Raw genomic sequence first — 16,012 nt, 5'->3', positions numbered from 1 at the left:
CCACCCTCCAGAAACCAGGCCTGGCGGTTCATGCTGGAGCGACTTCCCGACGTCTTGCACAGCCTCATGCAAACTGTAACCACGGTCAGCCCCCTGTGAGACCTCCAGCACGTCAGCAGCTCAAGGGAGTCAGGCTCTACAGACCGACAGACCTTAACCCCGTAGGCAGCAAACTCTTTCCCTCTGCCAAGGCTGTGCTCTCAGGACATTTTCTGAAGACCATTTTGACTTTCCCTAGCTTAGAACTATGAAGCCCACTTTTCTGTCCACAAAGTCTCATATCTTCTACCTGGATCTCTCCAGGTCTCCTTTCTGGGAACTACGCGAAGCAGAAAATTGTCTTCTGTACCTGAGTGTCAGGAATTCTCAGCACAGTTACCTGAATGTCATGAAATAATGCTTCTTCTGCTTGTCAGGAGACAGCATCTCATATCCCAGAACAGAAAAATGCTCAACTCACCTACCTGGATGTTAAAGTTCTACCTTCCCTGCAAGAGCGTGATGAGGTCACATCTCTACCTGCTGGAGGAGCAGTCTCAGCGCCTGTACCTGGGCACAAGGTCTCAGCTGGCCTATCTGAACGTCAAGGAGTCACTCCTCACCTACGTGACAGTCACGAGGCACCACCTACCTCTCCTACCCAAGTGTCAGGACACCGCCTGTCCTCTTTCCAGGTACAAAGCGTTTCAGATAGTCAGATGACCTCACTTATTCTACCTGAGCATCTTCTCTAACTGAATGTTCTAGTTGCGAGGTGGGTGGATGGCATCACCAACCTGAGGGACATGAGTTTGAGCAAGCTCTGGGAGTTGGTGATGGACAAGGAGGCCTGCTGTGCTGCAGTCCACGGGGTCGCAAAGAGTCAGACAGGGCTGGACGACTGAACTGACTGAATTTCTCATCTCATGTAACTTTCACATCACATCCTCCTCAACTGAACATCCAGTAGGTCGCACATATCTTACTTGCTGATGGAAGCTATCATCTCCTCCCCCTGACTGTGAGGATCTCTCCTTTCTTCCAGCTCAGGACCTAAGACCTCAGACAGGAGCGTGACTTTGTCCCATCTTCTCTACCTGAGAACCAAAAGGTCTCACAGCCTCGGAGTGTCAGGAGGTTGCGTCTCACCGCTGTGAGTGCTCTGCAGCTTCAACCGACACACAGAAATGCTGGGGTTCCCGTGTCCCCACTTGACCGCCAGGCAGTCTCCCGGCTCCTGCTGGAGGAGGTCCTGGTCTCCCTGTCGGAATCCTGAGCTTTCATATTCTCTGAGCACCACGAGGTCTCCTCTCCTACGTAAGTGTCCGAATCTTCCATCTCAACCGCCTGTCTGGTCTTTCCTACCCTTCCTGAGTGTCTTGAGGTCTCATCTCCACTATCTGAGGGCCATGAAATCTTGTATCTCCCATCTGAGCACAAGCAGGTCTTACAGGCCCTGAGTGTCGGGGGGTCCTGTCTCCACCTGACACGCCTCATCTCTTCTGCTCTGTATCTGGAGGCCCTGCCTCTTCTCTCTGAGTGACCAAGGGGTCTCCTCTCTCCCGCTGTAGCACACGCACGTCTCGTCTTCCCTCTGTGAGCCTCCTCATCCCTGGGCATCAGGCATCTCCGTCTCTCCTGTCTAATCGTCAGGACATCTCATTTCCTCTCCAGAGTCCAGAGACATCCTCTCATGCACTTCGTTGTCAGGAAGTTACCATTTTCTCTACATGACTGTCCCTAAATCTACTCTCCCTGCGGGTCAGAAGGTCTTGTCTCTCTTATTACAAAGCCAGAACACACCTTTCATCTTTATTTACTAGGAAGTGACAAGGACTTATCCCCCTGGTGAGAAGCAGGATGATTTAATTTCCTTACTTGAGTTCAGTATTCATTAGTTCCCTTCCTGTCAGGCAAGAGGTTTTATTTTCCTGATAAAAATGCAATCGGATCTCAAGAGTATCAGCTATTTGAGTGGCAAAAGGTTTTAATCCCTGCTGCATGTCGAGGTCTCCTTCTCCTCACCCTGAGCGTGAGGGGCATTTGTCTCCCCTCCATCGGTTTCAGGGCTCTTAGGTACCGTGTCTGTTAGGGGTCTCTAACTCCCCATGCCTGAGTGTCACAGGTCTTGTTTCTGCTACTTGAGTTTCAGGAGGACTCTTGCCACATACGTAAGTTTCCAAGGTGTCTTTCTGTCTCTCTCTCATCGCAGGTGGCCTCACCTCCTCTATCTGAAGATCTGCAAGGTTCTATTTCACCTACCTGATAACTTACTTATTTTAACTCAGTAACAGATTGTGCCTAATAAAGTAATCAAAAAAGACTGAAAATATAGTTCAAGAAATGGCAGCAGGAATTCGATAAGTGATGTTACAGTTTTGACTGTTAAAGATTATCCAGGTGTTTTTACAGGATTTTGATGGGCATAAAATTGAAATGGTATTTAGATTCATGTGAATCCTGTAACAGAATGATGTAACCATTTATTTTAAATGTTAATATGTACAATTTTCTGGAAATCATAATGTTTGCAAGCTTGTTTGCAAGCTTTTTAAAATATAAGATGAAAATGTAAAATAAAAGTTTCAAAATGGAAAGGGGTACCCAGATTTTCAAAACATTTAGGGGTTATGCAATAAAAAAGTTTGAAGACCCAGTGTCTAGATTTTAGAAGAAAACTCTTGTGTGACTCTGCAGAGCAGCAGCCCCTTCTGACTCTTAAACAGGCTCTAGTCCCTGCTCCCAGACACAGTCGTATGCTGAGTGTCTCACATACAGACCTGCAGCTTCAGCTGTGTCATTAAATCTAACGGAAGAGGGACTCCGTTTGCCTCCTTCACACTGTTCTGAAGAGCAAGGGAGAGACGGGAAGGTACACGACAGTTAGGCTTCTGGGAACACAGGATGGGGTCTCAACGGCTCCTGGTGGCTTGACTCAGGCCAAGGTGGAGCTCCCAGCACAGGGCGGGGTCAGGACAAGGGGTCCCCGCTCCTGAGGCTCCTTCTCCCCGTTCTCGAGGCCCACCCTCCCCAGCCCCGCGAGCCCCTCGCTTCCCCAGCCTCCTTCCCGCCCTGGCTCCCTCTGCACGCCCCAACCTGGGCCGTCCTGTGCCCACCCGCAGCCCAGCCCCAGCCAGCTCCCGCAGATCCTGCCTCACTTCTCCCAGCCTGCTAACTCCCACCCACCCGGTTATTCTCCAGCATATGATACTCCCTCTTTCTCCCTGAGGAAGAGCAGGACCTTCCTCATCTGTTCAGCCTCAGTGCCCAGAGCTGCCCACAGGACCTGTAGGGTGGTCAGCGGTGAGGGCCACCCACAAAGTGCTCTCTGCTCCAGGCTGCAGACAGCGTGCTGGTGAGACGCTTAGGGCCCCTGAGGGGATAAAGCTGGGACATTCTGAGGTCGTGAGGGGGCAGGAGGAGGCAGGGAGTCCACCATCCGGAGTGAGAAAGTGTCTGCCCAGAGGTGCTGGGAGGCTGCAGCTCACTCAGCACCACGACCCTCTGCCATCCCACCACCTGCTCCTCTGATCAAGGCTTCTCTCGCCAAGTCCCGGTCTTAAAGTTTCTGACTCATTTTCTGAGGCACTGAGGTGTCTTCTGACCCGTGGGATATCTGTCTTCTCCCCAGGACCCAGGGTCAGTATGGTAATGCCATTTCCACGCCATGATCCCACTGCCATGCCTGCTGGACTGGCCCCCAGGTCCGAGCCCAGTTCCAGCCAGACGCAGGGTCCCACATGCGGCTCAGAGGAGGCTGACCCGCAGCTGCCACAGTGCTTGGGCTCAGGGAATTCAGAGACCCCCCCTGTGCCTCCACATTCAGACCCTCCCAGGTCCCCACTTCCTTCTAGGCCACTTCTGTGGACGACCACAGTTTCCAACTTGAAAATGAAGCCAAAAATGTGAAAATATGAAAATTAGAAATTGTGGGGTTTTCTAGACAGATTGCAAGCCTCTCTCAAGGACCCACTGCCAGTGGTCACCATCTCAGCCTCACAAGGGCCTTTGCCTTCCCGAGCAGGCCTTCCAGACATCCACCTGCTTCTCAGAGCTGCTCTGCCTTCCTGCCAGCCCTGGGTAAAGACACCTGAGCCCACTCCCCTCTGCACACAAGGCGTCACTCCATCCACGTTCTTATCCTTCCCGGCATCTTCTCGCTTCCCTGGAGGCATCACCCAGGCCCCATCCTGAGTCGAGGTCTACAGTTGCCATGTGTGATGTTCACACTCCACCTTGACCCAGTGTGGCGTGGCTCTGCACGCACTGCCCTCCTAGAACCCCACCAGGTGCCCAGCCGGTCTGATGGCCCGCCTCCATGGTTTCTGGCCCTCTGTCAGACCTCAGCCACGCAGCCTCCACCTCCCACAGCTCCCTGTGGGTCTCTTCTGTCCACTCGCCTCACCATACCACCCCCTTCACTCTTTGAGGTGCCCCTGCCCTTCCTGGGAGCTACCACCCTCCCCACCAGCTACCACACAGGCTTGGCCCCATCAATGGCTGGTGGCAGCTGGCTCAAGGGGAGATCTGAACTTGGGCAGGAGCTGTTGGGGCAGGAGAGCACAGGCAGACAGGAGAGGGCTCAAAGACAGGAGCAGCAGAATTTAGGGACACCTGGACACTGGCGGGAAAAGTGGACAGAGGCTACGGAGGATACCCGGACTTCTAGCTCAGGAGGGGTCATTCGCTGGGCTGGCGAGCAGAAAGAGAAGCTTCCAGTTCAGGAAGCACGGGCTCAGGCCCAGCACAACTCGGAGAGAGCGAGGCACAAAGAAGCCAGGCACGCGGGTATGGAGGTCAGCAAAGAGACCAGGTCAGAGACAGGACCCGTGGGTCATCGGTGTGAGCGGCCAGACGACTGCTGAGGGCCAGGGAGGTTTGTGTGACCTGCCCAAATGAGGGCAGAGTCTGCGCTTCCAGTATCTCCTCAAGTAGGCAGCTGAGAAATGGTTTCATTTCTTATAAATTTATTACATAATAATATTATAATTATTATCAATAATAATAATATAAGAAACATAGATCTCTGTGGGGTGTATCACAACGTCAGGGTCAGGAGGCCTCGGAGCTGGAGCAGGGGGAGAAACCCCCCAGGTGGAGCTCCGTACAAAAGGAGGGGCGAAGCGGAACTGACCCTGTAAAGTTAAAAACCCAAACTGAACGGAACCAAAACCCACAGGTGAGTGAGACGAGTGTGTATGTGGCAGTCTGTTACAGTGACTGCTGCCGTGTGTGTGACCTGGTCTGTTGGTGAAAGGGTTACTGGGTGTGAATCTGCCCAGGGCATGGGGCCGGTGGGCCGGGGCAGGGCGGGTGGGCACAGACCGGCGTGCCAAGCCCCTGGGCTGTGAAAACTTCTGTTTTCTGGGTTTTTTCATTTTTATTAAAAAAAGCTAGAAATATAAACAGAAACTCGTGAGTGACGTGGATGGAGCTTAGTCCAGACTCCAAACCCTAGGTTTAAAAACGTCCCGGGCCCCCCACCCCACAGGTCATTGCTGAGTGTGAGGAGTCACAGTAAGGGGGGCTGGGGTGCCCACTGGGGTCTTTGCCTCTCCCCAAGGCTCGCAGTGGCCTGACTCTAGGGGTGCCCCTATGATCCCCCCTAGAAGCCCAGAGAGGGCGGAGCACTGCCTCCAAGGGCCCTTGGGGGCCTCTCCCAAGCAGCAAGGCTTCACCAAGAAGGCCCACTCAGGCTCCGCGAGGCTCTGGAGGGACAGGCTGGGCAAACAGCAGGTCCCAGGGTGCAAGACGACCTCTGACTTTCTTTGGAAGTGGAGACGGGGTGCTTTCACAGGCACACACCCATGCACGCACCCTGTGCAAGCTTCCGAAGCCCCCACACTAGTCCAGAGTGGCCCCTTGGGACCACCCTCCAGTCAGGCACACAAGGGGCTCCAATGCACTCAGTCGCACCCCGAGTTTCACACACTCGCACATGTGCGCACACACACACAGGGCGGAACTGGCGACTTCAGGTCTGAGGCAGGGAGGCTTCTCTGCTGTAGTCGCCCAGCAGCGCGGAGAGGAGGCTAGACCCCTGCTGGGGGGGGACCCTGTGAGGGAGACGGCCGGGGGCAGGTGCCAGGGCCCTGCGCCCACACCCGCCCTGGGCGGCTCTCCCAGGCCGCGTGACCGTGCGAGGGCCCACAGGAGTCGCCGCCTGCCGCCCCTCCTCCACGCAGCACCTGAAGGGTCGGTGGGGAACACCATAGCTCAGCGAGGGGAGGGGGCCCAGCTGGGCCCCGGGGCGGGTGCGAGGACCCTGGCCAACCCCAGACCAGCTGGAGCGTCCCCTGCCCCATGTGGGGTGGCAGTGGCAGTTGAGGGGCCAGAGATGGAAGACTGGGCAGCCGCAGCGGAACCGGGGGCTGGAGGGGAGGGGAAGGGAAGCTATTAAGGACAGAGATATTTGTTCCTTTTCTTGTTCCAAATATAGAGTGGATTAAAATATGCAAAACAGGGGGCTCCTTGGCCCCCAACCGAGAACCCCAATGTCTTCCCCCCTCCCCCCGAGTCACCAAGGTGTGTCTTGACCTCGCATGCTGGACTAGGTTACCCCCTCTGGGAAAGTAGCCACCAGGAGCTCAGCGGGAGATGGTCAGGCTGGAGCACCCCGCCCCCGACCCCCTCCCGCTCCAGCCCCCCACGGCCCGCGCCCTTCCTGACCGTGTGCTGGGTGGGGCTCGACGGCCTGGGAGGGCGCTAAGCAATGTACAGGGCAAGTCTCCGAGCGACAGCGAACAGGACGATTCATGCAACATTCCTGGCCCGGGCGCCGGTAGGGTGGGGGCTGGGGAGTGGGCCGAGCCCGCAGCCCGGGGGCGGAGGGGGGCCCTGCCCGCAGGGCGCGGCCGGGGCGTGGGGAGGGAGCGGGGGGCGTCAGCTGCCGTCCAGCTGCCTGAGCGCGCGCTCGATGTTCATGCGGTGGCCCACGCGCGTGACGCCCAGCTCCACGAAGTCGTCCTTGGTGAGCGCCGGCAGGTGCGCGCCCTCGATCTCGTGGTCCTCGAAGCGGTCGCGGTGTTCGCCCAAGTGGATGCTCTCCAGCCAGTCGCCCACGTCGAACTTGCTCCAGAGTTGCAGGGGCTTTTGTTGGAAGGGCCGGCGCGGGCTGGGGGCCCCGGGGCCCGGGCCGGGCGCTGGCGAGGGCAGCGGCGAAGGCGAGGGCGAGCGGCTGCGCGCGCTCACGCTGCGCACCACGAAGCGCACCTCCTTCGGCTCATGCGGGATGGAGAGGCTGGACGACTTGAGGATGGTGGGGGGCGTGAGGCCGAAGGGCCGCCCCGCGCCCCCCGCCCCCGCCCCCAGCCCCTCCACCCGCTCCAGCGACGCGGGCTTCACTGGGCTCGGGGCGCGCCGCGCCACAGGGTAGCGGCCGCCGGGCCGCACCGGGTAGGAGGCCCCGCCGCCCGGGCCCCCAGGGCTGCGCTGCTGCGCTGAGATGGTGCTCAGCTCACCGAGGCTGCTGAAGAGCCTGCGGAGGGAGAGGGGGTCAAGGCCAGGTGAGGGGTACCAGGCAAGGTGGGGCCGGGCGGAGGGGGCGGGGCCAGAGGCCAGGAGGACGCTGGGGGCGGGGCCGGGGGCGGGGTAGCCTTGGGGCCGGAGGGAGACCGGAGGATAGGATCCCGTGGTTCCTCTGGCCCGGCCCCCAGAGTCAGTGCCCTGCTGGGGGAAGGGAGCCCTAGACTGAATGGAGTAAGAGCCCAGGCCCCTCTACTCCACGGGGGCTCCGAGAGCAGGCTGCCTGAGCAAGGACAGCCTCTGGGGCAAAGGGCTGACCCGACGTTTCTGACAGCCTGCGACACCGGCTCTGGACACCGCCCATCCACCCAGACCCTAGAGAGTAGGGCTGGCAGTACCCCTCAGCACTGCCCCTCTGTTATCATGAGACCCAGAGAGACCTGGGCCGGCCGCAGGGCTGGCTGAGCCGTGATCAAGGCTGGTGGCAGCACAAGACGGAACAGTCCATGAGGTCTGAGACGGACACCAGGCGGCGTTCACATCCACACAGAGAGCAGCGCGTGCAGGACAGGCGTGAGGCCGCGGGGCACGTGCCATGCGGCCTCGCTGCGCAGCGGCAGCCACGTATGTCACATACATGCAGCAGCAGCGGCAGGAGCGGCATGGCCTGCCCACGACAGGGACAAGCAGCATATGTGCAGAAACAGCACACACTCACAGACACACGCGTGCGCAGATGGTCTGCACTCCCCAGCGTCACCTGATGGATCCGGCCTTCAGCCCCTCCACCCCCCAGCATGGCCGTGGTGGGAGGCCCGATGGGAGGCCTCCTCCAGAGAAAACCCCCTCCTGTATCCCACATCGCCCCCGCCCAGTTTGTCTCCCTATACCCCTGCTGTGGCCAAGGGAAGCCTCGGGGGACCGGCCGTGGCACCGGAGCCCCACGAGACCAAGCACAGCAGAGATCCAGGCGGGCAGTGCACAGAGAGGCATGGGATGGGCATGCTCACTTACACAGCCGGCGCTCGGGACCACCGCGCAGCTAGACAGAGCAGCCACATGCAGATGGGCAGGAGAGAGCAATGAGAGAGAGAGTTAGCGCCGGCCCTGAGCGGGCGCGCCGGGCAGAACCACAGTGGGCAGCCAGGTGGGGACCCGCTGGCCAGACACCCCGGGAGGAGGCTCGGAGGCAGTGGGCCGGTGCAATGGGAAGGAGCACACTGGAGCTGCAGGGCGAGGGGAAGTGCAGGCCAGACGAGGTGGGTCTGGGTGGGCCTCTGGCCAGCCTGTGGCCTGTTCTCCGCTCTGTGGCCCTCATCCACAGGCTTCACGCAGAGCCCTGTGTGCCAGATGCTCAGCCGACACCTGGCTCTGGGGTGCTTTGTGACCTTGTGCTGCTGCTGGCCCAAGAGCTTCCCTCCAGCTGCCGGCCCGCCTCCCTTTCTCTGCCCTTGCCTGAACTGGGCTAAGGACCCCTCCCCTGGGTTCCCCAACTTTTGTGCCATCCTGACTGGTGCCTGCCCCACATTGTGGAGGGCATCCTGAGCACCAGTCGTCCCCTGAAAGCAGGTCTTGTCTTCTCCTCTCTCACCGGTGCAAGGTCAGCGTCTCCCAGGAGATCCAGCTCTGTCCTACTCGACCTGGTTTCCGCTGCCTGGCTCCCTCTCCTCAGCCTCTGTCCCCGCTGCCTCGCCCAGTTGCTCAGATCCAGAGCAGAGCCTCTTGAAGAGGCCAGACCGTGTTCTCCCCACCCCAGCAGAGAGGGGCTCCAAGAGCACCTGGGCAACGGGCTCAGGGAACAGGCACCGATCATTAGAAGAAACCCTCTTCTCCCCCACATCTGGCCTTGGTGGTACCACCTGGATTTCGGGGCAAAGTAGGGCAGCAGTGGAGGGTGGGGAGGACCCCAAGGGGCTGAAGGGAGCCCAAGTCGTAGAGATTGCTAGGGAGGGCAAGGGAGCGGAGCTGGGGTCAGCGCTTCTGTCCCCGCGCCCAGGCGCCCGCACATCCCTCCCGGGCCCGGGGACCTGCGTCTCAGGATGGAGTCCTGTGTGCCCACCCCAGGCGTCTCCTGGAGCGGGGTCAGGAGCCCTGGCAGGAGGTGAGCTGAAGGCCAAGGATGAGGGTGCACTGGCTCAGAAGCGCCAGGGAGACCCTACCAAGGGGAGATCCTGGGTGTGGAGCAGGGTGCCTGCCAGAGGCTAGGGCTGGTGCCAGGAGGCGTGTGAGAGAGGGACTGAAGGGCCACGATCCCCTGGGGCCTCAGGGGGGAGAGGGCTCGTCATGCTCCCACGGCTGTCCCCCCGAGGCCCCAGGGCCTGGCAGGAAGTGTCCAGGGATGCCACAGCTGGGTGTCTGCTCCTCCTCCCCTTCCCCTCGGGAACAGGGAACTGCCCACATTGTCCCGGGCCAGGACCCCCAGGGCGTCCCTGGTTGGGTCCACGTTTCCAGGCCACCTCTGCACAGCCGCCACTGTCTGTCACCGCTCTCCACGCTCCGGTGGCCTCCCCACCAGGCCCTGACCATGGCACGGCCCGGGCACAGCCCCGCCAGCCTCCCAGAGGGCTTCCGGGAACAGTCTCTAACACGCGTACCTCACTAGGCACCTGCACCCTGGACACCTCCTGGTCTTTCTGCAGACAGCTTAGCCAGGCTCCAGTCCTCGGCACCCTTCCCACCGATGTCTGAGTCTTGTACTATCTGGCTCACTCCTGGCGCCTGGACCAGTGAGGTCTGCTATCACGCCTCCCCTCCCCTTCCCCAGCCCCTGCAGCTGCCGAGGATGTCAGCAGAGTCCCCTTGCTGACCTGTCCACCAGTTCCCCTCTTAGGTGCCCTTCCACTTCCCTTCTAGATCGGTCCCCCATTAGTTCGCACTTTCTCCCAGGCCATGTCATCCACCTCCACCCTTTGCTGTAACCAGTGTCCACGAACGCCGCATGTCAGGCCGAGCCAGTCTCTCCTGAGCCCCAGACCTCTGCTGGGGTCCGCACACATGCTCTCCTCCCCTGGTCCCTCCCGCACCAGAGGCCTTGGAGCCCCCATCAGCTGCCCCGTCTCTTCACCCACATGGTTCATGAACCCAGGCCTTTCTCCTCATCCCCCAGCTACCTCTGATCCCAGACCTTTCATGGGCTCGCTCAGGACCTCTTGCCTGGCTTCCTAATTGTTAGCCTTGACTCCTGGTACCTAGCTTAAAGCCAGGAACACAATATGCATGGGGGAAAAATGCTATAAGACAAGAGCCACGTGATGTGTCACTCTCAGGCCTGACTGCCTGTCAGCCCAGCGGCGCCAACAGGCAAGAAGCAGCCCAGCCCGGCCCCGGCCTCTGCCTGGAACTTTCTGCCATTACACTCATGCAGGGCAGGTCTAGGCCTGTGGTCTCCTGCAACTCGAGAGGCTCATAGAAGGAAGTAGCCCTCAAGAGGAGCTCAAACAACTCGGGCTGGGAGCACCACGAGGCCCCCTTTGGCGTCAGCATCTCACCCAAGCCCTGACTTCTCACTGCCCGCACCAGCTCACGGCTCCAACCTCCAACACTCCAGACCCCGCTGGGCGCCCCCTGTGACCCCTTCCCACTCCTCCAGTGGAATTCGTGGCCCCTGAGGCCCTGATCACGGCTCCTGCAAACCCACCTCACAGGTCCCCCACCTGTGAGGACCTCCTCAAGCAAGGAACACGTGCTGGCCCTTGTGTCCTGCCCTGGCCAGCACACGACAGGTCCAGTTTCCAAAGAGCAACTCCTGTGGGCCTTGAGGCACCTGCAGTCACGTCAGACTCCAGCCAGACTCCCGGATGCGAGCAGGACAGGGCCCACAGGGGTCCCCCGGGCAGGGTTCTCCATCCCCGCAGAAATGTGCCTCTTCTGTGGGATGATACCTGGTGATCCCCTAAGGAGATGGTCAGACCACAGCATGCCGCACATCAGAAGCTCTGAGAAGCACCGCTGAGAAGAAACCTCGCCAACTTTGTGTCCAAGAATCTTTTTAGGTAAAATCAGATGTGCGGCTCAGACGGGAATAAAACCGAGAGCCAGAGCAGAGCCGAGCGTTGCTGTGGGGCTCAGAGACAGGCAGCCCTCAGGCCACACACGGGATTCAGATCCAAGCACGGGGTCTGGAAGACAGAGGGAGTTTAGAGCGGGCGTGGGGCTCTGAGAAGATGTTCTGCTTGTCAGGCTAGACTGAAAGCTGGAAGCAGAGAGAGAGCTGGTCTGGGATCAAAGTTGCAAGCAGCCAAGTCCATGGGCCTTCCAGATGCATTTCCACAAGTTACCAAGCTTCAAGTCCTTGACGTAAGCGGTAACCTCTCCTTCCCCGTCTGAGATCTTTTTAGATCTCCAGGCCACACAGTGTCTTGCAGCTAAAGGGACACAGAGCCTGGACTGAGCTATCAGTGGAGAAGGTGGGCAGAGCAAGTACTTCTTCCCTCATGGTGTCTCTGTGGTGAGGAGGCGGGCAGGCCTGGGTCCAGGCGACAAGGCTCGGGGGTGTGACCCACCGAGTGGCCGTGGCAACTGCCCTCAAGCTTCAGCTGGGGTCAGTCCCAGAAGGAAACAGCCCCACCTGGACCCCAGAACTTCCTACATTTGGGACATGTCTCCAGCAGACAGTGTCCGCAGCAGCTGTGGTCACGACGTGAGAAGTGAGGGCCAAACTCTAGCCACTGCTGGCTGCGAAGAGCCGCCCAGCAGCCCCAGCCGGCAACACGTGGGGCCGCACGGGGCGCTGACTGCACGGGGCGCTGACTGCCTGTGCTTTCACCCAGGGCTGAGGCCAAGGAGGAGGAAGGACGAAGTGTGAGCAGGAGCCGACGGGACGCAGAGGGGAGTGTCGAAGGACGGGCGGGGCACACAGGGGTTAAGGCGGCTGGGCCTGCCGAGGGCACTGACTGGGCTCAACTGTAGTGACTTCAGAATCCACGAGCTGTTTGTTGTATTCCGGTTGATAAACGTAGGTGCTGGTCTACAGAACGAACACACACGCATTTCTGCGTGAGGGAAATCACTGCTCAGTTGTGAGCCCGTGGACCGCAGCACGCCAGGCTTCCCTGTCCTCCACCATCCTGGAGTTGGCTCAAACTCATGGCCATTGAGTTTGTGATGCCATCCAACCATCTCATTCTCTCTCACCCCCTTATTCTCCTGTCCTCGATCTTTCCCAGCATCAGGGTCTTTCCAGTGAGTTGGCTCTTCACATCTGGTGGCCAAAGTATTGGAGCTTCAGCCTCAGCATCAGTCCTTGCAATGAATATTCAGGGTTGATTTCCTTTAGGACTGACTGGTTTGATGTCCTTGCTGTCCAAGGGACTCTCAAGAATGTTCTCCAGCAACACAGTTTGAAAGCATCAATTATTTGGTGCTCAGCCTTCTTTATGATCCAACTCTTGCATCCATATATGACTACTGGAAAAACCATAGCTTTAATTATATGGACCTTTGTCAGCCAAGTGATGTTTCTGCTTTTTAATACCCTATCTAGGCTGGTCATAGCATTCCTTCCAAGGAGCAAGTGTCTTTTAATTTCATGGCTGTGGTCATCGTCCGCAGTGATTTTGAAGCCCAAGAACAGAAAATCTATCACTGTTTCCATTTTTCTGTATCTATTTGCCATGAAGTGATGGGACTGGATGCCATGATCTTCATTTTTTGAATGTTGCGTTTTAATGATGCTTTTTCACTCTTCTCTTTCACTTTCATCAACAGGCTCTTTATCGCCTCTTTGCTTTCTGCCATTAGGGTGGTGTCATCTGCATATCTGAGGTTGTTGATAGTTCTCCCAGCAATCTTGATTCCAGCTTGACTCCAGCCGGCAATTCACATGATGTACTCTGCATATAAGTTAAATAAGCAGGGTGACAATATACAGCCTTGACTTACTTCTTTCCCAATCTGGAACCAGTCTGTTGTTCCATGTCTGATTCTAACTGTTGCTTCTTGACCTGCATACAGGTTTCTCAGGAGACAAGTAAGGTAGTCTGATATTCCCATCTCTTTTAAGAATTTACCACGGTTTGTTTTGAGCCACACGGTCAAAGGCTTTAGCATAGACAATGAAGCAGAAGTAGATGGTTTTCTGGAATTCCCTTGCTTTCTCTATGATCCAATGGATGTTTACAATTTGATCTCTGGTTCCTCCGCCCTTTCTAAATCCAGTTTGAACATCTAGAAGTTCTGGTCCACGTACTGCTGAAGCCTGGCCTGGATGGCTTTGAGCGTTACCTTGCTAGCATGTGAGATGCATGCCACTGTACCGTACTTTGAGCGTTCTTTGGCGTTGCCTTTCTTTGGGACTGGAATGAAAACTGACCTCTTCCAGTCTGATGGCCACTGCTGAGTTTTCCAAATTTGCTGGCCTACTGAGTGCAGCACTTTCACAGTATCATCCTTTAGGATGTGAAATAGCTCAGCTGGAATTCCATCACCTCCACTAGCTTTGTTTATACTAATGCTTCCTAAGGCCTACTTGACTTCACACTCCAGGATGTCTGGTTCTAGATGACAAGGCAAGAATACAAAGAACTGTATAAAAAAGGCCTTAGTGACCCAGATAACCACGATTATGTGGTCTCTCACCTAGAGTCAGACATCCGGGAATGTGAGGGGAGTCACTGCACACTAACCCTGTGTGTGTCACCAGAAGGGGCTTAATGACAGAGACTCCAGATTACAGTGGACAAACAGCAGGGCTTGAGGTCAGCTGCCACCATGTACTGGCTGGAATGGCCCTCCTCAGAACCTCAGCTGTACTGTCTGGAAAGTGGAGGTTACATTCATGTATCCATCCAACAGAAAGGCGGTGAAGACCAAGTGACGTGACTCGGTCTGGTCCAGTGCAGAGCGTGCTTATTTTCCCATAAGAACGCTAAGAGTCCACCCGCTGCCCTGGCGGAGCACCTGGCCACCCTCACTATTCCGCAAGCGAGGGATTGCAGTTCACTGAGGCTAAGTAGTTTGTCCAAGACTACAAACTCAGATGCAACCTGCTGAGGGTTGATATCCAGGACCATCTGACCCAGGCCAATGTCAGGGAACAAAGTGAGCTGCTAAAGCTGATGAATGCCATGGCACAAAGGAGTCTCCTGTTTTAGGCTCGCTAGCACCTGGTACCTCTGGGAATATCATCCGAGTCCCCTTTGGATACCACCCCCACCCCCACTTTAGCACCTGTCCAGTTGCTGGGCTGACCACAAGCCCTGATCCCTAAAACAGCATATTACACGGGCCTGGCCAACAGCAGCCCTGGGTCTCCCTGACTCAGGCGACCATTTCAGGGGACACAGGGGACCCAGATGAAGCCAATCGGAGCCTCGGATTTTGCAGGAACTCCTGAGGGAAAGAGACTCACTCTGCCGTGGGCCTGCAGAGCAGATACAATATAAAAGCTGGAACTGCTGGCTTTGCCCCGACCCCCACATCCAAGAAAGGAAACACACGCAGGTCCTGATGCAACCCAGAGCCACTGGACGAGAGAGCCTTGCCACGACAAATGGGAAATGCTGAAGATGACCACAGGAGACGCAGCAGGAGGCTCCTGAGAGACCCAGGGAGACGCGGCAGGAGGCTCAGGAGAGACCCCGGGAGATGCCGCAGGAGGCTCAGCTGATAGACCACCTGCTTCAGCCCCACAGGAACCCATGGAGCGAAGACGGGGCCTGGGCTGCCCTGAGCGCGGCTCTGGGTCTCGACAGCCAGCAAACCTCAACCAAGTGTCTGTCCTTCTGTGGCATCTGTCTTAAGCTGCCTGCCTAGGCCTCAGATCACAAAAGACAGCACTTGCATTTGGTAGATGTTTTATTAAGGCCTGCACTGTGCCAGGCGTGGTGCTACCCACTGTCAACGGCCCTAATTTTCATCAGGAGGGGCACAAAGGGGTGCAGGGGCTGGTGGAGGCAGGAGAAGCAGAGAGTGAAGACGGGGGCTGGTCCAGGCTGCATCAGGAAACCCCGCCTTCAGGGCTCTGTTCCTGAGAGGCCTGGGCTGCTCACTCCAACTGGACTCCCCTGGCCACACCCCTAACACCGTCTCTAAGGGCACTTTAAACATTGTCCTGGTAGGAATAAGGCCTTCACGTTCAACTGGGAGTTGGAAGAGGTGAAAAGTGGGGAGGGCGCCAGAGCCAGCCCGGGATGACAGGAGCTGGAGGGTAGCTCCCCAAACCCCTTAGGAGAGGCATCACCAGTTTCCCAAGCCCCCACCTATCTTTTGAGTCCTTAGCTGGGAAAAAAAGTAGATTGGACAAGCCCTTGTGAACCTGCATCTCCTCACTGCTTTGTGAACTCTGCGTTCCAAGGCTGGCAGGAAAGACTCACTAGGTTGGTCACATGGTAGAGAGGAGGAGTCAGGAGGTGGAGCCCCGCGTGATACCACAAAGCTAGAAGTGGGGGAGAGCCGCCAGGGTGCAGAAGGCAAAAGCAGACAAGGACTGACCGGCGGTGACCAGCTCTGACTCAGACCAGCTCTCCTACCAGCATCCATGGAGCCCACAGGCCCAAGGAGGTCCTCTCTGGGGCACACTCTTGGGAATGAGGTCCTCAAAGGAAGAGCCAAGGGATGAGCCCAGAGGCTG

General features: G+C 57.6%; 1 protein-coding gene and 1 long non-coding RNA gene across 5 annotated transcripts in view; one reads left to right on the top strand and one right to left on the bottom strand.

Moving 5' to 3' along the window:
• The first annotated feature begins 19 nt into the window (after positions 1 to 19).
• LOC139183319 (uncharacterized) lies at positions 20 to 2,701 on the top strand. The gene is made up of 3 exons (XR_011566920.1): positions 20 to 674; positions 1,025 to 1,296; positions 2,192 to 2,701. It is a non-coding gene; the product is annotated as an uncharacterized lncRNA (long non-coding RNA).
• Positions 2,702 to 4,929: 2,228 nt separating this feature from the next.
• SHANK3 (SH3 and multiple ankyrin repeat domains 3) overlaps positions 4,930 to 16,012 on the bottom strand; it is a 50,896-nt gene continuing 39,813 nt past the window's right edge. For 2 of the 4 annotated variants that reach the window (XM_070790707.1, XM_070790709.1), the window contains one exon: positions 4,930 to 7,456. In XM_070790707.1, coding sequence (XP_070646808.1) covers positions 6,862 to 7,456 — 595 coding nt within the window. In that variant the 3' untranslated portion in view covers positions 4,930 to 6,861. Of the gene's footprint in view, positions 7,457 to 8,457; positions 11,562 to 16,012 lie in introns of those variants that run through there. The other 2 variants (XM_070790710.1, XM_070790711.1) reach the window with 2 other exon arrangements.

Source organism: Bos indicus, chromosome 5 (genome assembly GCF_029378745.1).
Source record: "Bos indicus isolate NIAB-ARS_2022 breed Sahiwal x Tharparkar chromosome 5, NIAB-ARS_B.indTharparkar_mat_pri_1.0, whole genome shotgun sequence".
Lineage (NCBI taxonomy): Eukaryota > Metazoa > Chordata > Mammalia > Artiodactyla > Bovidae > Bos > Bos indicus.
Note: the sequence above shows the minus strand (reverse complement) of the source record. Positions and strands in the feature narration are given on the sequence as shown.